Genomic DNA, 22,738 nt, shown 5'->3' on the forward strand with positions numbered 1-22,738 from the left:
ATGGACATTAGACCGGTGGAAATCTGTCCTTTGTTCTAATGAGTCCAAATTTGAGATTTTTGGTTCCAACCGCCATGTCTTTGTGAAACGCAGAGTAAGTGAACAGATGATCCCCACATGTGTATTTCCCACCGTGAAGCATGGAGGAGGTGGTGTGATGGTGCTTTGCTGGTGACAATGTCTGTGATTTATTTAGAATTCAAGGCACACAACCAGCATGGCTACCACAGCATTCTGTAGCGATATGCCATCCCATCTGGTTGGCTCTTAGTGGGACTATCATTTTGTTTTTCATCAGCACAATGACCGAACACACCTCCAGGCTGTGTGAGGGCTATTTGACAAAGAAGGAGAGTGATGGAGTGCTGCATCAGGTTTGAGATGAGTTAGACCGCAGAGTGAAGGAAAAGCAGCCAGCAAGTGCTCATCATAATGTGGGAACTCCTTCAAGACAGTGAAATGCATTCCAGGTGAAGCTGGTTGAGAGAATTCCAAGAGTGTGCAAAGCTGTCATCAAGGCAAAGGCTTGCTACTTTGATGATCCTCAAATATAAAATATAATTTTGATTTGTTTAACATGTTTTTGGTTACTACATGATTCCATATGTGTTATTTCATAGTTTTGATGTCTTCAACTATAATTCTACAATGTAGAAAATAGTAAAAAATACAACTCTTGAATGAGTAGGTGTCAACTTTTGACTGGTACTGTAGGTAACCAATGGGTACATTTTTCCATCTTACTTTTGATATTTACTTCCACTCATTTCTGCTTCATTAAAGAAGCAAACGTGAAAATGGCAAAACGCCATATGTATATTTTGCCTTCAAACTGTGGTGTAACTGACTGACCCGTATCCTCCTCTAGCCTCCGCTTCCAGGTTTCTGGACCAGGGGAGACATATTACTGAAGACCCGAGTCAGACCCTGGTATTGTTAAACCCCTCTCACACTACTGAGCCCAGCTGAGCTGACACAAACTGCACTGGCCTGGGCCTAGTTACACATCCACCATGTCATTGTTGCTGGAACTGTGCTGAAAAGAACCCTATCAGAGCCAGCACAGTACAGCTTAGTTATATGTAAAGGGCATGTGAATAGAATAGGAGCTACGACTGATAATCTAGAGAGAGCGAGAGACAGTGGTACTTGGGGTCACTCAGGGGGAGAAATGTCACAACTTGTACCAGAACATCCAGCTGTAAAAGAAAAGAAATGTAGACGGTGTGATCACGTCAGGGTTCAGATCAACTGGCCTAGCTGTTGTGAATCTGAAGACATTCCATAGCCCTTTGTGAGAGATCATCATCAGTTATACACCTCCCTAGTCACTAGAGGAAGGGAAGAGGGGGAATATATGGAGTACAGAAAATGGGCCACATCCAAACTATTGTCTACACTTGACATTTTATTGAGGAGGACAAGCCACAGGGTGTATACATTGGTCTGAATCTCTGGTGGATATAGGACATATTCTCAATGCAAGGTGGGAGACCGGAGTCACCCGATCTAGAAGGAGAAAATTCTAGTGCAGATAAAAAATACAAAATAAATGTTGTCTGTTATTTCTGGTGTTGTGCCAAAACTGATTACTACCATTTAAGCAAACTACTTTAAAACAGGCCTGCTCTACTGTAACAGCCACATACTGCCAACAACATGACAAGAGTATTACAGGTTTAACATATTGGTGCATTAAAGTAAATGAGAATATAGCTACTATCTTATTATGTTACATTTTTAAAAAGTCACTAACAAATAGATCTCTCGTGCAAGGACACGTTTTTTGTAAAGGTTTTTCTAGACAGGGGCGTTACATTGATGGAAGAGGGATTGAACGTAGGCTAGAATCCATTCAAACATTTGTTCTTGAGCCAGAAGAAAAGTGCATTGGTTTATCTAATGTAATTAGCAAGACATTGTTCAATTGGGGGGGGGTTGACAAAACAGATTTCATTCTTGTTGTAATCAAAACACGCTTGCTATGTTTGCGCAGTGATTCTGGTTTCTGGTCACTGCAGATTTGATTGAATTCCAAAACGTACATTTGAAATCTGACGACTACGTCACTGGTACTCTCAAGAGTAAGCCCCCAAGAGTAGTAGCCCCCCCCCCATCATATCTTTTGACTACCCACCTGTGAGTTTAAACTAAAGAAAACCCACGAGCCTAACACCGAGTTTCATGAAGTCACAGATAAATAGGCTAGTCCTTGTTGCATGCAGAAAGGAGTCTGGGTGATGATGTAAGTCCTACGTGGAGACAGACACGTTCCTGGTCAAAACAATACATCTTCTAATTTAAAATAATTCTTAAAACAGAATTATATATAAATATATATATAAATTCATGACTTTTTTTTCAAACAAAAAAACAAATTCCTTCAGTGGGGTTTGGGTTTTTTATGTTATTTTGGAAATAATTTAAATATCAGAAAACTTCTGATAGGTATTGACAAAATACAGGACTGGGGTCCAGAAATCTATGGCGCGTCCATAATCATGTCTTGGGTCCTGTTGTGCTTTTTAGCTTCCTATCAGACTGTGGGAAACAGTAGAATGGTCCATTTTACTGGCTAATTCATGTTACTGGGGAAAACGTATAGGTTTAAATGAATACTATTATTTTCTGTAGGACGACACAGCTTCCAAAACATCAGTAGAATTTGAATTCTTAAAGCCTTGAAAGAAAATTCAACTTGTTTTCAGTAGAGGTCATCAAGCTGCTGGCAACACCTAGTCACTTGGTGAAACAATGTGAGCCACCACACATCATGGGTGTATCTAGGCCTCTAAAACCCTGGGGGTTTCATCATCTCAACCATTCAGATAGGAAGTGTTGTCTGCATCAAGAGGTTTCCATTTCAAAGCTTCCGTCTTCCGTCCCAAATGGCACCCCCTTCCCTTTGTAGTGCACTACTTTAGATGGCCCAATGGCACCCCCTTCCCTTTGTAGTGCACTACTTTAGATGGCCCAATGGCACCCTATTCCCTATATAGTGCACTACTTTAGATGGCCCAATGGCACCCTATTCCCTATATAGTGCACTACTTTAGATGGCCCAATGGCACCCTATTCCCTATATAGTGCACTACTTTAGATGGCCCAATGGCACCCTATTCCCTATATAGTGCACTACTTTAGATGGCCCACAGGGCTCTGGTAAAGATTACTGCACTATACAGGGAACAGGGTGCCATTTGGGATACAGGCTCAGGAATAATTGGAGAAGGTCTATACTCAGCCCTATTGCTGCCTAGGCCCCATCCTATATACTCAGCCCTATTGCTGCCTGGGCCCCATCCTATATACTCAGCCCTATTGCTGCCTGGGCCCCATCCTATATACTCAGCCCTATTGCTGCCTGGGCCCCATCCTATATACTCAGCCCTATTGCTGGGCCCCATCCTGCCTGGGCCCCATCCTATATACTCAGCCCTATTGCTGCCTGGGCCCCATCCTATATACTCAGCCCTATTGCTGCCTGGGCCCCATCCTATATACTCAGCCCTATTGCTGCCTGGGCCCCATCCTATATACTCAGCCCTATTGCTGCCTGGGCCCCATCCTATATACTCAGCCCTATTGCTGCCTGGGCCACATTAACATTCTAACTTAATCATAATCTCTCTCTGATCATCAAGTACCTCTTGTCTCTGTGTGAAGGGGAAGAGAAAAAACCTCCAGCCTGCTTGGGGAGAATACTTGTCTCTCCCTGTGTAGGGAATAGGCTGCTGTTTCAGACTGAGACTACTGTATATAGAAGGAGATGATTGACATCACACACACACAGAAGACTTGGCATCTACATAATATAGGCCAACGAGGAAAACATATGTCACCTAAATTTAATATGCCGACTGTAGAGCAAGGACTGGAAACCCAACTGTGTCCCAAATGATTCCCTATTCAGTGCACTACTTTCCAGCCCACTACTTTAGACCAGGGCCCATAAGGTTCTGGTCAAAAGCATGGTATTATTAGGGAATAGGGTGCCCTCTGGGACGTAGCGCAAAGCGTCGATGGACTGGACGCTGAGTGTACTGCAGTAAACAGAGGATGCTACAACAGAAGAAGAAGAAGAAGAAGCAGTGGACGCTTGTATGACCTGTGTGTGTTGTGCCTCTTCTAGCCACAACGTTGGAAAAGACCACCTGTGAGCGAACTACAGACAGGACACATGCCTTTTTTTTAAATATTTTTAAATTTTATATACGCTATCTTAAAACCACAGTGAAGAACTGAATGATTTGAGGTTCATGAGTCATCATCGTGGTTACCATGGTTTCCGTCTGATGATGGCACCGGAAGTGCATGTCCTTCACTTCCTGTGAGATTTTAAGCAAAGGCTTCTGGGTCGGGTTGGATGGGTCGAATGACAACAGGTTTTAAAAGAGCAAAACAGAGAACAAGACAATGACCAAACAAAGAAAGAAAAAAAAATAATAATAATAATAAGTTCATTTATCAGGAAGCAATCTGTTGTGGGTTGACCATTAAGCTGCGCTTACCTGTCAATAAACAGGCCCAACCCACAGAAAGAACAACCAACCAACAGCTGCCTTGTATTTCCATGTACACGCCCTTTTCTGTTGTCTTAGAAAACCCACGGCTCCTTTTCTCCTTACAGACAGGGGTCCTACCATACAGTCAACTAACCCTTTCAGTGACCGGTGTCCGAGACTCGACCGTCTCCTCCCGGCTGGGTCTGGGTACAGCAGAGACCATCTCCTCCCGGCTGGGCCTGGGTACAGCAGAAACAGTCTCCTCCCGGCTGGGTCTGGGTACAGCAGAAACCGTCTCCTCCCGGCTGGGCCTGGGTACAGCAGAGACCATCTCCTCCCGGCTGGGTCTGGGCACAGCAGAGACCATCTCCTCCCGGCTGGGCCTGGGCACAGCAGAGACCATCTCCTCCCGGCTGGGTCTGGGCACAGCAGAGACCATCTCCTCCCGGCTGGGCCTGGGCACAGCAGAGACCATCTCCTCCCGGCTGGGCCTGGGTACAGCAGAGACCATCTCCTCCCGGCTGGGCCTGGGTACAGCAGAGACCGTCTCCTCCCGGCTGGGTCTGGGCACAGCAGAAACCATCTCCTCCCGGCTGGGCCTCGGTACTGCTGAGGAGGGTACAATGTCTCTCAAATCCCTCCCTACCACTGTCCCCGCTGCCTCTTCTGCTCGATTTCTGTTGCTTCTGGTGTCACTCGTTCCCACTACTACCACCGCAGCCGAGCTGACCTCTCCCCTCTCTCCTCTGGTCGTGGTTTGGCCCTCTGGCCTGCTGCTGGCCCGGCAGGGTCCCCTAGAGGTGCTCAGGTCCTGGGGCTTGTTCTGTTGGAGGGCCCCTGGCCCCACCGAGGACCTGGCTGTATGGGAGACCAGCCCCATAGTCAGGCCGGGGAAGTGGTGGTGAGGGGGCCGCTGGGAGGGTTGAGGATGATCCTCCACTACAGAGGAGTGTGTGTGATGGTGACGGTGGTGGTGGTGGTGATGGTGTTTGTGCGGCGTACGCTCCTTTCTCTTGTGGCTGTGGCTCTTTGGAGTAGTGATACTACTGCTGCCTCCGCTGGGCCACCTTTCAGACACACCACTGGTCTCCGTGGTAACCGTTGCTGCCAGGGGACTGTCCTTGTGCTTCCTCCCTGGACTCTTTGGCAGCTTGTGTCCCTGCTCTGTCCCTTCTGTTGCCACCACAGCCAGACCACTCCCTGTTCCCATCCCAGTTCCTGCCCCACCACCACCACTCCCAGTTCCTGCCCCACCACCACTCCCTGCCCCCATCCCTATCACAGTTCCTGCCCCATCACCATTCCCTGTCCCCATCACAGTTCCTGCCCCACCACCACCCCCTGCCCCGAGCAGTGCCGTGGTGATGGCTGGAGTCTCTTTAGTCTCCTCAACAGTTTCTCTGGTCTTGCGTTTTTTGATGGGCAGAGCGGTCTGCTGCACCGGCTTAGCGGAAGACTCCTTCTGAGCTTTCCTCTTGGCTTCTGCGGCGAGGATAGCAGCCGCTGCGTATGAGGAAGTACTGGAACCCACCGCACCAGAAGCTGCTGACAGCGGCGACCCAGTCAACCCCGACCCTGGCTTACACCCCCGCTTCTTCAGAGCAGTCTGCGGTGGTATCTCCGCTTTCCTTTTCCGTCCCGGGCGCTTCTTGGTGACTACGACCAGCTCCGATGTCTGCCCAGCTGTCTCGGATGCCTTGGACGCTCCAAACGGCATCTTAACCAGGAGCTTCCCAGGACTCTTCTCCACCACACGCTTCATCGCCACACCCTCCGTAGCCAGGCGTAGCTTTCCACTCCCCTTCGGCCGGCCCCTGCCCCTCCCCGACGGTTTCACCACTTTGGGTTTCTTCGGGGGTCTCTTCTCGCGGCGGGAGGGGCTGCCACGCCCGGTTACGGTGAAGTCGAAGTCGTTGGGGTCGGTGGTGGTGTCCCCAACCTTCTGGAAGTAGGCGATCAGCTCCACCTTGGAACGGAAAGCTTTCCCCTCGGGGCTGAAATACAGATCAAACCAAAACATTCTGTAACTGTAAACGGATCTGTTAACGTGCTTTCTGTCAACACAAGTCTGGAATATTTAGTGTGTATATGACGGAGATGAAATGTTCATCCCTCTGGAGATCGACTAAAGTGAGTGTCCTTGGAATAAAGAGTGGGTGGGTGTCTGGGCGAGTAGGAACCAATATTATATACAGTACCAGTCAAACGTTTGGACACAGCTACTCATTCAAGGGTTTTTCTCTATTTTCTACATTGTAGAATAATAGTGAAGACATCAAAACTATGAAATAACATGTATGGAATTATGTAGTAACCAACATTTTTTTAGATTCTTCAAAGTAGCCATTGTTTGCCTTGATGACAGCTTTGTAGAAAATAGTTTTTAATTTTTTTTTTTTTAAACCTTGAATGAGTAGGTGTGTCAACTTTTGACTGGTGCTGTATGTATATATGTATGTGTATATATACACACACACATATGTATATATATGCATGTATCAATTGAAGTATTTCCCTAAACCTGAAAACAGTCCCGTGAAACACTCTTTATACAGTTCAGTCACATTAACAAAATCAAAAGGGGGATGAAACTGTTACTTTCAGGGAAGGATTTTATATCACCCCTAAAGGAGATCAGGCTGCTTTCAGGGAAGGATTTTATATCACCCCTAAAGGAGATCAGGCTGCTTTCAGGGAAGGATTTTATATCACCCCTAAAGGAGATCAGGCTGCTTTCAGGGAAGGATTTTATATCACCCCTAAAGGAGATCAGGCTGCTTTCAGGGAAGGATTTTATATCACCCCTAAAGGAGATCATGTAGTATGATCATAGGAAATCATTTCTGTTAGGGGAATAACCGGTGTGTAAATGTAATCTGTTGCTGTATTTGTTTTGTGTGATATCTCTGATCGTTTTTTTGTTGATCTCGTTGTAGTTTCTTAAATCGTTTTAACCTAAAACTGTATATGTAAACATGTATACGCAGGGCCCGGCTGTTAAAAAGGAGACCCTGGTCTCAGTCTGTGTTCCTTGTTGAAATAAAAGGTAGAATAATAAAAATGCTTTTTAAGAGACACTATTTGATAAGGCTCTAGGCAGGGTAGCCTAGTGGTTAGAGCGTTGGACTAGGAACCGGAAGATTGCAAGTTCAAACCCCCGAGCTGACAAGGTACAAATCTGTCGTTCTGCCCCCGAACAGGCAGTTAACCCACTGTTCCTAGGCCGTCATTGTAAATAAGAATTTGTTCTTAACTGACTTGCCTAGTTAAATAAAGGTCAAATTAAAAAATTAAAAAATCATAGCCTACTCACTATTTGATTTGTCTCTCTCTCATAGCCTACTCACTATTTGATAAGGCTCTCTTATCGTAGCCTACTCACTATTTGATTTGTCTCTCTCTCATAGCCTACTCACTATTTGATAAGGCTCTCTTATCGTAGCCTACTCACTATTTGATTTGTCTCTCTCTCATAGCCTACTCACTATTTGATAAGGCTCTCTTATCGTAGCCTACTCACTATTTGATAAGGCTCTCTTATCGTAGCCTACTCACTATTTGATTTGGCTCTCTTATCGTAGCCTACTCACTATTTGATTTGGCTCTCTCTCATAGCCTACTCACTATTTGATAAGGCTCTCTTATCGTAGCCTACTCACTATTTGATAAGGCTCTCTCTCAGCCTACTCACTATTTGATAAGGCTCTCTTATCGTAGCCTACTCACTATTTGATAAGGCTCTCTTATCGTAGCCTACTCACTATTTGATTTGGCTCTCTCTCATAGCCTACTCACTATTTGATAAGGCTCTCTTATCGTAGCCTACTCACTATTTGATAAGGCTCTCTTATCGTAGCCTACTCACTATTTGATAAGGCTCTCTTATCGTAGCCTACTCACTATTTGATAAGGCTCTCTTATCGTAGCCTACTCACTATTTGATAAGGCTCTCTTATCGTAGAGAGAGATGTGACTCACTTCATCAAGTAGACGTCAAACTTCCCGGCGGACCGCCCAGACTTGCGTTGTTTGAGTTTCCGTGTCCATCCCTGGGGCAGAGAGGGGTCGTCGTAGAGCGGACCTCGGTCCCTGATGATGGACCTCCTCTGTTTGGGCGAAGGAGAGGACTCAGAGAGACCCGAGGCCTCGCCAGCTGCAGCGACCATGGGCTCCGAGGGCCCCGCCTCAGCATCGGCTAGCTGGAGCTGTTCCTGGTCTGAACAGGGCTGCTGGGTTGGAGGAGGATGAGGAGGAGGAGGAGGGGAGGATGAAGACTCCAGCATCTCCTTCTCCACATCCCTCCTCACCTTCTTGGGCTTGCTATGTGTCTTAGGGTCCTTGTCGTTGGAGCTCTGATTCTGGTTGACGTCCTCCCTCTTCTCCTCACTGCTGTGGAAGACAACATTAGTCATGAGTGGGAAGAGGCAGAGCAGAGGCATGATCTCATCTTAGGCAGATCAGAATATGGAGAATGGCTATCTTTGGCTGATAAGACATTTGAAACAAGAGTTCAAAGTCCCAGGTAAGTTTTCGAACCTCAGCTTGCGCCGCCCCCCCCAACCTACATTAATTCACAAATGTGTAGTAAAAACACATCACTTTGGGGGTTGTTGTTGTTATGTTTCTTCCCATAGTGAAACATATATCACATGACTAGAAGTTTGGAAAAATGCACCTGGACTGGACTGATAAACCTACTGGCTGAGGAACTAGTCTAAACCAAGCCCAAGATCAGGCACATAGAATGAAGCAGCCAGCCAGGGAAGCCACTGGGGCCAGAGATACATATGGTTGAAATGTTATGAACTGCACATGGTCCACACACACACACACACACACACACCTTATCATGATCTACAGAGCAACTCTTAATGAAATATCAACAATAGTTCCCATACATTGTTTTGTTTGTTATTCAAATTGTCCCATCTAGAACATTTCATTACCTGACGTCAGTGTAGAAAAAGAAAAATACAGGGAGGTATTTTTTTTTGACGGTATATCACTGTACTTTTCTACCACGGCACTCAGTCCTTCGTGCAATAAAAAAACCAACACTTTGATTACTTCATTACACGAGTATTAGTTATTCTAGAAAATGGGCCAACTCATGTCAGCTAGTTCCAGCGTTTAGCTAGATGATACCAGTCGTCACAACCAGAAACCTATCTAGGATATTTTCTCAGTAGAAAAAGAAAAAAAAAATGCATTATCATAACAAACGCAGCAATGTTGTTGGCTACTTTGTTGCCACATTACCATGTCAAATGGCAAGGTATGTAACCAGCTGACGCTACAATGTATCCAGCTACAGCTATTTAGCCAGCCCGTTAGCGGCATGCCAAATTGGTTACGAGGGTGGAGGATGCGGACAAATCTATTTTGACAGTTAATATCTTAACACATCTACTGCTCTGTTTTCAGTGAGGTCAGAAAATGACACACCCACACACACCCCCAACCACATACGTTAGCTAACTGAGAATTTCTTCGCTCAGCCATGATCTTGTAAAGTAAGGGAAATACTTAGCTATAACTTGGTGACGTATTCAGAACGCTTCTTTCAGTAAGCTACCCTGCGGACCAGTTCAGAACTAAAATACACCACATTACTTTAGTTAAATACAGCAATACATTTTAAAAGACCTGCAGTCATATAACTCGACATTTAAATGGTAATTCACACTTACAGTTTCTCCTCTCCGCTCTCTACGGCGGCCATTTTTATTTAAATAAATAATTTGATAAAAATGTCTCCAAACATCTCATGGGTACCTCTCTGAACCCCGCCCCCTGCCTCAATTCCACTGCCGTCGGTGGCGTAATCACGCGAGATCCGTGGAACACTTTTACAAGACCCATCGCATGAGCGCTTGGATCTCGCGAGAGAAGTTGTCTTACGCTGTAAATATGTAAATGATCGTGAACTCTGAGCTGAGGCTACTATCTCCATCTGCAGAAAATACACATGACACACATAATCGCAGAGCAAGGCTGAATGTACAGGCAGGCTATGCCACTGGTGTTAAATTTCGGGGAAGTGAAACTGACCAGAAAATCCCCACTATAGCGTTCCTTGACAATCTGTCGCCCATTCACAGTTGCATTTGTTCAGCTCTAAACACATGCAAGTGATGAATTACAGGTCAAATAGTTTAATTTAAACGTGTTCCTCTTCTCTGCACTGCTTGTAGTCCCAAACCCCGATGATTGACAAATTATCAGATTCAACTCACCAGATACCCATTGATTATGGTGTAGCTTTAATTGGACTGGTTAATTGCTTGCCCTTTTTGAAACCTCTACTACAGGTGACATCATCAACCTGACAGCCAACCCTGGTCTTGGAATGCCTCAGGCACTTCAGCTTTTTCACTTAACCTCGAAGACCAGGCCCCGGTTTTCCAAAAGCATCTTAAGGCTAAGTTAATAGTTATAACCATATCGTTTATTATATATTCTAACAATGAAGTTAGTCTTAACATGCCTTAGGCAAAGCGGGCACAAGTGTGTTTGAATTTAGGCAATCACTAAACTGATCAATTAGGTCAGGTGCCGTGCTTATTTGGAGGTGGGGCTCAAGGAATAGGGTTGCCTGACTCATTTGATTGCTTTTCGCCCTGTCTCATTCCTACCGTAACACTTGATTGCTGACTTTGTAGGTGACCTTTAAAAAAAAAATATATATATATATATATATTATAATATTTGTTTATTTTTTTTGGTCGGAAATGTGGACTTTGTGTCTTCTCTGCGTCTGTTTACCATGGTCGTCGTGCCGTGACGCAGAAACAGCTGCTAACGTTGCGGCTGAAGGCAGAGCGGAGCTGCAGAGGGTTCGGAACCTTGCGGCCCAACCGCGCTATGGTGAATGTTGGTCTAATGCGCTGGAGAATATCGACGCGCGTTGCAGAGACTTCACAGTTGATGTACAGAGTAGGATTGCCTTACGTTTTACCCACTGTCACCTGCGCAAGTAATTAAACACTTTTATTTTATTTATTATAAATATTCAACAACTGTTTGCTGACGGCTCTAAGTGTAGCGTGGTAGAGAAAGCCCCCTTGGGATCTCGAGTTAATATAGGTAGACTTATTGAAATGTTTAGTAGGCCTATATAAATATTAGGCTACTGCAATATAATTGAAATAATATATATATATATATATGTTTTTATCCTCCAGAAATTAAGATAGACTGGTTGTAGTTCATTTAGTCATTGTGCCAGTGACTAAGTAACTTTCATTATGGCATTGTGCTAGGGACTGATTCAGAAACAGTTTCATTATGGCATTGTGCTAGGGACTGATTCAGAAACAGTTTCGTTATGGCATTGTGCTAGGGACTGATTCAGAAACAGTTTCGTTATGGCATTGTGCTAGGGACTGATTCAGAAACAGTTTCGTTATGGCATTGTGCTAGGGACTGATTCAGTAAGTTTCGTTATGGCATTGTGCTAGGGACTGATTCAGAAACAGTTTCGTTATGGCATTGTGACTGAATAACAGTAGGATACATTGTCTGTCAGATCTGGCCGTTCATTCCCAGCATGTCCGGAGGACAGCGAGGTCAGCCGCTGTACTAGAACCATGGACCCTGTGGCCTTCAACGCCTACACGGAATTCTTCACCCACGCCCACAGCATCTGTCGACACCTGCAGAGCGAGAGCTGGCAACACCAGGCTGAGAACACCATCCACAGGTGCAGTGGTATGTGCGGTACACCTGACTACAGGTGCAGTACACCATCCACAGGTGCAGTGGTATGTGCGGTACACCTGACTACAGGTGCAGTGGTATGTGCGGTACACCTGACTACAGGTGCAGTGGTATTTAACATTTAACATTTAAGTCATTTAGCAGACGTGCGGTACACCTGACTACAGGTGCAGTGGTATGTGCGGTACACCTGACTACAGGTGCAGTGGTATGTGCGGTACACCTGACTACAGGTGCAGTGGTATGTGCGGTACACCTGACTACAGGTGCAGTGGTATGTGCGGTACACCTGACTACAGGTGCAGTGGTATGTGCGGTACACCTGACTACAGGTGCAGTGGTATGTGCGGTACACCTGACTACAGGTGCGGTACACCTGACTACAGGTGCAGTGGTAGGTGCAGTACACCATCCACAGGTGCAGTGGTATGTGCGGTACACCTGACTACATGTGCGGTACACCTGACTACAGGTGCAGTGGTATGTACAGTACACCTGACTACAGGTGCAGTACACCTTACTACAGGTGCAGTGGTATGTACAGTACACCTGACTACAGGTGCAGTACACCTGACTACAGGTGCAGTACACCTGACTACAGGTGCAGTACACCTGACTACAGGTGCAGTGCTATGTGCAGTTTAGTCAGTGTTGCCAATTCACCTCAATTCATTCAGTGGGTGAGTTGTGTTTTGCTTCGCCAGGTGTCCCGGTTGGGTGGGGTTTGCACATTTGACCTAATTCCATTGGTTGTAAAATGTCATCTCCACTCACCCGGGGCACCGGGCTATGCAAAACAAACTGTCTCAATAGCTCTCCAGGAGGGTTGACGATCCGTATCGTAGATGTTTTGTTATTGGACACGTTTTTAAAAAAAGTAGTACTTCCCTGTTTTAACCACTTTTCTTCTGTCTGGTGCTTTGCTGAATGTGGTGCTGGTGTCTAGGCTAACAGAGAGCTCAGCGGGGGTGGTGGAGCGATTGTCCTCTACCCAGCGTATGGCTGAGAGCCTAGTGGAGGCCCAGAGCGTCGCCCTCAAGTCACAGGAGACGATCCTACGCAACGGAGAGGAACTCAAACACACACTCCACCATTCTACCCAAGGTAGCCGTCGACCTCTGGGCCCTATTCTGTTAAAAGTGATGCTTATGGCTAACTTGTTAGAAAATCCTCATCCAAGGAAGTTCCACGTCTCCTATCACACCTCTGCTCAGGCATCAGAGCAGTATTTGATGAGATGAGACTGTCAACCCAGGAGCAACAAGTGGCATTCGCAGAGATCTTCAACCGTGTCACTTTCCTCCAGAGTTTCATCATGTCAGAGTCTCACACCCTCACCAGTCTACTCTACAACTCACTGGGGTTCCTCGTCTCCTTCTTCCTCACCTCGACACAGCGGACTGCTCCAGCCAGGTGTCCCTTTTTTTAAAATGTTTATTTCATCCATCCAGTTACACATGAACACTTAGCCTAAGGGGTTAGGAAGCAGATTAGGGGATCGTGCCATTGGGAGGGGAAAAATCTATGTGTTATAGCTTTACACACCCCTGCTATATAGTTTAACTGTCTAACAGAACACAGAGGGTGTTCTTTTAATTGGGAGCCTCTCCAACAAAAGCCAGGTAGAATCAGGAATTCTCCAGGGCAACTGTCTAGGCCCCTTTTTTAAATGTTTTTTTCCAATCTTTAAGTAAAGAGTGTGTCTAAGTATGCCAGGCCTGGGCAACTCCAGTCCCCGGGGGAGGGGGGGGGGGGTCCCAATTTGGTCTCACACTTTTGCCCCAGCTAACACACCCGACTCCAATAATCACCTGATTCAATAATCACCTGATTCAATAATCACCTGATTCAATAATCACCTGATTCAATAATCACCTGATTCAATAATCACCTGATTCAATAATCACCTGATTCAATAATCACCTGATCCAATAATCACCTGATTCAATAATCACCTGATTCAATAATCAACTGATTCAATAATCAACTGATCATGATCTTCAGTTTAGAATGCAGTTGGATGAATCAGCTGTGTTTGCTAGGGATGGGGGGTTGTGAGACACCAATCAGGCCCCCCGAGGACTACAATTGCCTGGGCCTGGGCTAGTGTCATGCTCAAGGGCACCATGGCAGGATACCTAAAATCTTTTTTAAAAAATGTTTTTTTCTCTCACCATCTGACTTTGAATCGGTATGAAACCCTCCCATAGCCTGCCTCTAACATTTAAGCTACCTGCCCGACCCCTGGAATGGTTGGTGATCCCATGTACCCTTCTGGTGACTGTCCTCTTTCTTTTATGTCACCTATCCAGGTTTGTTCTGTTTGGTCTGGTAGTGCTGAATGTGTACCTGGAGAGGATGCTCTGTAGAGCGGTGCTGGACTCCTCTGAACCAGGCTACCAGCAGATGGTGAGTAGAGCATGCGTTAACTAAGATGCTTCAAGAGAACCTACGAGGAATCTTAAAAGCACTTGTGACAACGTGGAAATTCCACCCAGAACTAGATCCGGGTTGGACCATCTCTAACACATAAATAGAGAAACTATGGCAACACATTGGACAAAAACAAAGTAATGGTGGATAACTTGTCTTCGACATTTTGACTGTGTTCACTCAACGTTTCAGAGTGCTGTCTGTTGACACATCTGTAAATGTCTCCTGGTGCTGTGTTCTAACCAGCAATGGAGTCTTAATCTCATGGTCTGGGTCTAATACCAGTCTCAACTCTATTCCCCTGTGTTTCTGCCCAGGAGCAAATCAGCCTGTCGGTGGGCCTCCTCAGAAGGGCCATGGTTCTAGTGGGTCTATTGGCTCTGGTCTACGTTGCTGTACGGTATCGTAACGTCACCAAAGAGAGCCTGGAGATCCTCACCCAACTCAAAGAGACTCGTACAAGTCTTCAGCTGGCCCTGCAGAAAGCAGGTAGGTTTGGGTATACGGCTTAGTTTTAGCCTGGTCCCAGATCTGTTTTTATATTGTCTCGCCAACTTGTGGTTGACACAGGGACTTGGCTTTTACACAGTACAAACAAACGGCTCTGATATTCATGGCGCACAGACAGCGGATTGAGAGGTCTTAAAGCTCCACTATATCGAGACAGAGAAGTCCGGATCAATTTGATTTTCAAGTGACTTTAGTCCATTCGTAAAGTCCTTTTTTAAAAATGTAATTAATTGAAATTAAAGTAAATGTCAAATTGTTTTCTGAGGATTCACGAGGAACCAAACCGGATGAAACTGGGAGGGACTAAATTTGTCCCATAAACACCACTTTATTTTTGTTTCCCGTTATTTATTTATTTTTGTACATTTTGTGAACAAATAAAACACGACACTGCTGTCCAGAGTGTCTCTCTGAGGCGGTGGACAGGAGGAGCAGCGGAGCAAGAGGTCGAAGTTCAGAACAACGACCCAGTAGTAGGAAGGAGAATAAGGAAGAAAACGACAGCACTTCAGATTTCACATCAGAGAAACCCTACATGAGTCAAACCTATGATGGTGAGGAATATTATACTCAATGTAAAAAATAAAAAGAAGGCTATTTTTACCTTCCTGTATTTGTCTGAGACCCGACTTCTAACATGAGATCTGCACGTATAACGCTTAAGTAATAAAACACATTTTCCGTTATCATCTCATGAATGATGTATGTGAAAGTCTGATCTGTTCTGAATGTGGTATGGCGAGGGACTGTGTGTTGTGCAACATAGCCAGTTGTTTGTGTTGCATCAGGCTGGCAGTATGACAGCAGTCACAGCACCTTTGGAGGAGAGGAGACCTCGACCCAGACCCAACGTACCCTGCCCAACCCTGCAAGACCTCAGCGTCGCTCCTCTGTCTCTAGACGTGCCCCGTCCTCCCCTTTGGTCTACAGTATACTGGTGGAGGATAAGCAGGTAGACTTGTGATTAGGGTTGCAAGCTTTCTGTAACTTTCTAAAAATTTCCCAGAAATCCATGTTGGGGGGGGGGGATTGTTTGTTTCCCTGCTGATTCCCTCGTAACCAAGATTTCTGGAAAACCTGGCAATTTTGGGGAAAGTTACTTGAATTTTGCCACCCTACTTGTGATATTCCCGATTCCAGACCTATCCCACCCTGTTTCTAGAGAGAGACCCTCCTGTAGGTTTAAACTCTAACCCTGTTCCTAGAGAGAGACCATCCTGTAGGTTTAAACTCTAACCCTGTTCCTAGAGAGAGCCCCTCCTGTAGGTTTAAACTCTAAATCAAATCAAATCAAATTTATTTATATAGCCATCAGCTGATATCTCAAAGTGCTGTACAGAAACCCAGCCTAAAACCCCAAACAGCAAGCAATGCAGGTGTAGAAGCACGGTGGCTAGGAAAAACTCCCTAGAAAGGCCAATAAATGACCAGCATGGTTGAATAATAGTAAGGCAGAACAGTTGAAACTGGAGCAGCAGCATGGCCAGGTGGACTGGGGACAGCAAGGAGTCATCATGTCAGGTAGTCCTGGGGCATGGTCCTAGGGCTCAGGTCCTTCGAGAGAGAGAAAGAAAGAGAGAAGGAGAGAATTAGAGAACGCACACTTAGATTCACACAGGACACCGAATAGGACAGGAGAAGTACTCCAGATATAACAAACTGACCCTAGCCCCCCGACACATAAACTACTGCAGCATAAATACTGGAGGCTGAGACAGGAGGGGTCAGGAGACACTGTGGCCCGATCCGAGGACACCCCCGGACAGGGCCAAACAGGAAGGATATAACCCCACCCACTTTGCCAAAGCACAGCCCCCACACCACTAGAGGGATATCTTCAACCACCAACTTACCATCCTGAGACAAGGCTGAGTATAGCCCACAAAGATCTCCGCCACGGCACAACCCAAGGGGGGCGCCAACCCAGACAGGATGACCACAACAGTGAATCAACCCACTCAGGTGACGCACCCCCTCCAGGGACGGCATGAGAGAGCCCCAGTAAGCCAGTGACTCAGCCCCCGTAATAGGGTTAGAGGCAGAGAATCCCAGTGGAAAGAGGGGAACCGGCCAGGCAGAGACAGCAAGGGCGGTTCGTTGCTCCAGAGCCTTTCCGTTCACCTTCACACTCCTGGGCCAGACTACACTCAATTATATGACCCACTGAAGAGATGAGTCTTCAGTAAAGACTTAAAGGTTGAGACCGAGTTTGCGTCTCTGACATGGGTAGGCAGACCGTTCCATAAAAATGGAGCTCTATAGGAGAAAGCCCTGCCTCCAGCTGTTTGCTTAGAAATTCTAGGGACAATTAGGAGGCCTGCGTCTTGTGACCGTAGCGTACGTGTAGGTATGTACGGCAGGACCAAATCAGAGAGATAGGTAGGAGCAAGCCCATGTAATGCTTTGTAGGTTAGCAGTAAAACCTTGAAATCAGCCCTTGCTTTGACAGGAAGCCAGTGTAGAGAGGCTAGCACTGGAGTAATATGATCAAATTTTTTGGTTCTAGTCAGGATTCTAGCAGCCGTATTTAGCACTAACTGAAGTTTATTTAGTGCTTTATCCGGGTAGCCGGAAAATAGAGCATTGCAGTAGTCTAACCTAGAAGTGACAAAAGCATGGATTAATTGATTAATTTTTTCTGCATCATTTTTGGACAGAAAGTTTCTGATTTTTGCAATGTTACGTAGATGGAAAAAAGCTGTCCTCGAAATGGTCTTGATATGTTCTTCAAAAGAGAGATCAGGGTCCAGAGTAACGCAGAGGTCCTTCAAAGTTTTATTTGAGACGACTGTACAACCATTGAGATTAATTGTCAGATTCAACAGAAGATCTCTTTGTTTCTTGGGACCTAGAACAAGCATCTCTGTTTTGTCCGAGTTTAATAGTAGAAAGTAACCCTGTTCCTGGAGAGACCCTCCTGTAGGTTTAACCTCTAACCCTGTTCCTGGAGAGACCCTCCTGTAGGTTTAAACTCTAACCCTGTTCCTAGAGAGAGACCCTCCTGTAGGTTTAAACTCTAACCCTGTTCCTAGAGAGAGACCCTCCTGTAGGTTTAACCTCTAACCCTGTTCCTAGAGAGACCCTCCTGGAGGTTTAAACTCTAACCCTGTTCCTAGAGAGAGACCCTCCTGTAGGTTTAACCTCTAACCCTGTTCCTAGAGAGACCCTCCTGGAGGTTTAAACTCTAACCCTGTTCCTGGAGAGACCCTCCTGTAGGTTTAAACTCTAACCCTGCTCCTAGAGAGAGACCCTCCTGTAGGTTGTAACTCTAACCCTGTTCATAGAGAGAGACCCTCCTGTAGGTTTAACCTCTAACCCTGTTCATAGAGAGAGACCCTCCTGTAGGTTGTAACTCTAACCCTGTTCATAGAGAGAGACCCTCCTGTAGGTTTAACCTCTAACCCTGTTCATAGAGAGAGACCCTCCTGTAGGTTTAAACTCTAACCCTGTTCCTGGAGAGAGACCCTCCTGTAGGTTTAAACTCTAAACCTGTTCCTAGAGAGAGACCCTCCTGTAGGTTTAAACTCTAACCCTGTTCCTAGAGAGAGACCCTCCTGTAGGTTTAACCTCTAACCCTGCTCCTAGAGAGAGACCCTCCTGTAGGTTTAACCTCTAACCCTGTTCCTAGAGAGAGACCCTCCTGTAGGTTTAAACTCTAAACCTGTTCCTGGAGAGAGACCCTCCTGTAGGTTTAACCTCTAACCCTGCTCCTAGAGAGAGACCCTCCTGTAGGTTTAAACTCTAACCCTGTTCCTGGAGAGACCCTCCTGTAGGTTTAACCTCTAACCCTGCTCCTAGAGAGAGACCCTCCTGTAGGTTTAAACTCTAAACCTGTTCCTGGAGAGAGACCCTCCTGTAGGTTTAACCTCTAACCCTGCTCCTAGAGAGAGACCCTCCTGTAGGTTTAAACTCTAACCCTGTTCCTGGAGAGAGACCCTCCTGTAGGTTTAAACTCTAACCCTGTTCCTGGAGAGAGACCCTCCTGTAGGTTTAAACTCTAAACCTGTTCCTAGAGAGACCCTCCTGGAGGTTTAAACTCTAACCCTGTTCCTAGAGAGACCCTCCTGTAGGTTTAACCTCTAACCCTGTTCCTGGAGAGAGACCCTCCTGTAGGTTTAAACTCTAAACCTGTTCCTAGAGAGACCCTCCTGTAGGTTTAAACTCTAACCCTGTTCCTGGAGAGAGACCCTCCTGTAGGTTTAACCTCTAACCCTGTTCCTGGAGAGAGACCCTCCTGTAGGTTTAAACTCTAACCCTGTTCCTGGAGAGAGACCCTCCTGTAGGTTTAACCTCTAACCCTGTTCCTGGAGAGACCCTCCTGTAGGTTTAACCTCTAACCCTGCTCCTAGAGAGAGACCCTCCTGTAGGTTTAAACTCTAACCCTGTTCCTGGAGAGAGACCCTCCTGTAGGTTTAACCTCTAACCCTGTTCCTGGAGAGAGACCCTCCTGTAGGTTTAACCTCTAACCCTGTTCCTAGAGAGAGACCCTCCTGTAGGTTTAACCTCTAACCCTGTTCCTGGAGAGAGACCCTCCTGTAGGTTTAACCTCTAACCCTGTTCCTGGAGAGAGACCCTCCTGTAGGTTTAAACTCTAACCCTGTTCCTGGAGAGAGACCCTCCTGTAGGTTTAAACTCTAACCCTGTTCCTGGAGAGAGACCCTCCTGTAGGTTTAAACTCTAACCCTGTTCCTGGAGAGAGACCCTCCTGTAGGTTTAAACTCTAACCCTGTTCCTGGAGAGAGACCCTCCTGTAGGTTTAAACTCTAACCCTGTTCCTGGAGAGAGACCCTCCTGTAGGTTTAAACTCTAACCCTGTTCCTGGAGAGACTAAGAGAGACCCTCCTGTAGGTTTAAACTCTAACCCTGTTCCTGGAGAGAGACCCTCCTGTAGGTTTAAACTCTAACCCTGTTCCTGGAGAGAGACCCTCCTGTAGGTTTAACCTCTAACCCTGTTCCTGGAGAGAGACCCTCCTGTAGGTTTAACCTCTAACCCTGTTCCTGGAGAGAGACCCTCCTGTAGGTTTAAACTCTAACCCTGTTCCTGGAGAGAGACCCTCCTGTAGGTTTAAACTCTAACCCTGTTCCTGGAGAGAGACCCTCCTGTAGGTTTAAACTCTAACCCTGTTCCTGGAGAGAGACCCTCCTGTAGGTTTAAACTCTAACCCTGTTCCTGGAGAGAGACCCTCCTGTAGGTTTAAACTCTAACCCTGTTCCTAGAGAGACCCTCCTGTAGGTTTAAACTCTAACCCTGTTCCTGGAGAGAGACCCTCCTGTAAGGTTTAACCTCTAACCCTGTTCCTGGAGAGAGACCCTCCTGTAGGTTTAAACTCTAACCCTGTTCCTGGAGAGAGACCCTCCTGTAGGTTTAACCTCTAACCCTGTTCCTGGAGAGAGACCCTCCTGTAGGTTTAAACTTTTTTTTTTTCTTCCTCTCCATGCTCATGGATGTCCCTGCAGACACGCTACAATCTGAGGAACCGGAGATCTTCTGTGTCAGGCCTGGGGACAGACGGAGGGAGGGACTGACATGGGCCTGGGGACAGACAGAGGGAGGGACTGACATGGGCCTGGGGACAGACGGAGGGAGGGACTGACATGGGCCTGGGGACAGACGGAGGGAGGGACTGACATGGGCCTGGGGACAGACGGAGGGAGGGACTGACATGGGCCTGGGGACAGACAGAGGGAGGGACTGACATGGGCCTGGGGACAGACAGAGAGAGGGACTGACATGGGCCTGGGGACAGACAGAGAGAGGGACTGACATGGGCCTGGGGACAGACAGAGAGAGGGACTGACATGGGCCTGGGGACAGACAGAGAGGGACTGACATGGGCCTGGGGACAGACAGAGAGAGGGACTGACATGGGCCTGGGGACAGACAGAGAGAGGGACTGACATGGGCCTGGGGACAGACAGAGAGAGGGACTGACATGGGCCTGGGGACAGACAGAGAGAGGGACTGACATGGGCCTGGGGACAGACAGAGAGAGGGACTGACATGGGCCTGGGGACAGACAGACAGAGGGAGGGACTGACATGGGCCTGGGGACAGACAGAGAGAGGGACTGACATGGGCCTGGGGACAGACAGAGAGAGGGACTGACATGGGCCTGGGGACAGACAGAGAGAGGGACTGACATGGGCCTGGGGACAGACAGACAGAGGGAGGGACTGATGGGCATGGGCCTGGGGACAGACAGAGAGAGGGACTGACATGGGCCTGGGGACAGACAGAGAGAGGGACTGACATGGGCCTGGGGACAGACAGAGGGACTGACATGGGCCTGGGGACAGACAGAGAGAGGGACTGACATGGGCCTGGGGACAGACAGAGAGAGGGACTGACATGGGCCTGGGGACAGACAGACAGAGAGAGGGACTGACATGGGCCTGGGGACAGACAGAGAGAGGGACTGACATGGGCCTGGGGACAGACAGAGAGAGGGACTGACATGGGCCTGGGGACAGACAGAGAGAGGGACTGACATGGGCCTGGGGACAGACAGAGAGAGGGACTGACATGGGCCTGGGGACAGACAGAGAGAGGGACTGACATGGGCCTGGGGACAGACAGAGAGAGGGACTGATTTAGGTCAAAGTGTACCCAAACGCTCTTCATCCTTGGCTAAAGGAATACTTTTATGGACTGAGATGATTCTTGCTTCAACCTGTCTGGTTCATAGCAGTGAAGCAGCTGATCCCACGATACATGTGTTAAATATTGGCCATTTTCATGACCATGAATATCACTGGTTTTCAGGAATGTAGTAATGCAAAACTGTCTCAACCTTGTGTATTTTAAGTAAATAAAGCTTTTAAAATATTTTTGTGTGTTTATATTCACCCTGACTGTCGAGCTCCAATTAAACGAACCCGTCTTCTGCGTGATGGAGGATTTGACCGTTTTCCAGTAAGCCCTCTTCTCAGGTTTGTGTGAAAGGGGCGGTCCACTATAGGTGGAATTATCGTGCATTTTATGATAAAAGTATCAAACTTTGTACACATGCTATACTGAACAAAAATATAAATGCAACATTTCAATGATTTCACAGTTAGTTTAAAAATACATATCAGTCAATTGAAATAAATTAGGCTGTAATGTATGGATTTCACATGACTGGGCAGAGGCCCACCCACTGGCGAGGGCATAGGCCCACCCACTGGCGAGGGCAGAGGCCCACCCACTGGCGAGGGCAGAGGCCCACCCACTGGCGAGGGCAGAGGCCCACCCACTGGCGAGGGCAGAGGCCCACCCACTGGCGAGGGCAGAGGCCCACCCACTGGCGAGGGCAGAGGCCCACCCACTGGCGAGGGCAGAGGCCCACCCACTGGCGAGGGCAGAGGCCCACCCACTGGCGAGCCAGGCCCATCCAATCAGAATTAGTTTTTCCCCCCCATATAGGGGCTTTATTATAGACCGAAAAATAATCCTGTTTTCATCGGCCGGTCTCAGATGAGCCCGTAGGTGAAGAAGCTGGATGTGGAGGTCCTGGGCTGGTGTGGTGTACACGTGCTTGTGACGTGAGTTGGACGTACTGCCAAATACTCTAAATTGACATAGGCAATAG

General features: G+C 47.0%; 2 protein-coding genes across 8 annotated transcripts; one reads left to right on the forward strand and one right to left on the reverse strand.

Annotated features, from left to right (window-relative positions):
• Positions 1–4,441: 4,441 nt before the first annotated feature.
• mecp2 (methyl CpG binding protein 2) lies at positions 4,442–10,845 on the reverse strand. Of its 6 annotated transcripts, none has more exons than XM_029646768.2 (3): positions 10,742–10,845; positions 8,484–8,894; positions 4,442–6,499 (listed from the first exon to the last, which is right to left on the reverse strand). In XM_029646768.2, the coding sequence occupies exons 1-3, from the start codon at positions 10,750–10,752 to the stop codon at positions 4,651–4,653; spliced, it is 2,271 nt and encodes a 756-aa protein (XP_029502628.1). In that variant the 5' UTR covers positions 10,753–10,845; the 3' UTR covers positions 4,442–4,650. The 6 variants fall into 6 exon arrangements, with proteins under 6 accessions (XP_029502628.1, XP_029502624.1, XP_029502626.1 ...); XM_029646764.2 differs by lacking the exon at positions 10,742–10,845 and adding an exon at positions 10,557–10,707 and having other exon boundaries at positions 8,484–8,891; XM_029646766.2 differs by lacking the exon at positions 10,742–10,845 and adding an exon at positions 10,196–10,307 and having other exon boundaries at positions 8,484–8,891.
• Positions 10,013–20,761, forward strand: LOC115118197 (uncharacterized). Of its 2 annotated transcripts, none has more exons than XM_065020993.1 (9): positions 10,013–10,180; positions 12,034–12,207; positions 13,171–13,328; positions 13,439–13,637; positions 14,537–14,633; positions 14,975–15,146; positions 15,569–15,721; positions 15,956–16,119; positions 20,625–20,761. In XM_065020993.1, the coding sequence occupies exons 2-9, from the start codon at positions 12,095–12,097 to the stop codon at positions 20,691–20,693; spliced, it is 1,125 nt and encodes a 374-aa protein (XP_064877065.1). In that variant the 5' UTR covers positions 10,013–10,180; positions 12,034–12,094; the 3' UTR covers positions 20,694–20,761. The 2 variants fall into 2 exon arrangements, with proteins under 2 accessions (XP_064877065.1, XP_064877064.1); XM_065020992.1 differs by lacking the exon at positions 10,013–10,180 and adding an exon at positions 11,059–11,481.
• The last annotated feature ends 1,977 nt before the right edge of the window (positions 20,762–22,738 follow it).

This window comes from Oncorhynchus nerka, linkage group LG7, assembly GCF_034236695.1.
Source record: "Oncorhynchus nerka isolate Pitt River linkage group LG7, Oner_Uvic_2.0, whole genome shotgun sequence".
NCBI lineage: Eukaryota > Metazoa > Chordata > Actinopteri > Salmoniformes > Salmonidae > Oncorhynchus > Oncorhynchus nerka.

Excerpts from the sequence above, each read along its gene's own strand:
- mecp2 (XM_029646763.2), bottom strand. The coding sequence starts at position 8,944 with ATGCCTCTGCTCTGCCTCTTCCCACTCATGACTAATGTTGTCTTCCAC. Across the intron at positions 6,500-8,483 it reads TTTGACGTCTACTTGATGAA|CCCCGAGGGGAAAGCTTTCC; the intron begins GTGAGTCACATC and ends TCTGTATTTCAG.
- LOC115118197 (XM_065020992.1), top strand. The coding sequence starts at position 11,237 with ATGTGGACTTTGTGTCTTCTCTGCGTCTGTTTACCATGGTCGTCGTGC. Across the intron at positions 13,329-13,438 it reads ACTCCACCATTCTACCCAAG|GCATCAGAGCAGTATTTGAT; the intron begins GTAGCCGTCGAC and ends ACCTCTGCTCAG. Across the intron at positions 15,722-15,955 it reads CATGAGTCAAACCTATGATG|GCTGGCAGTATGACAGCAGT; the intron begins GTGAGGAATATT and ends GTGTTGCATCAG.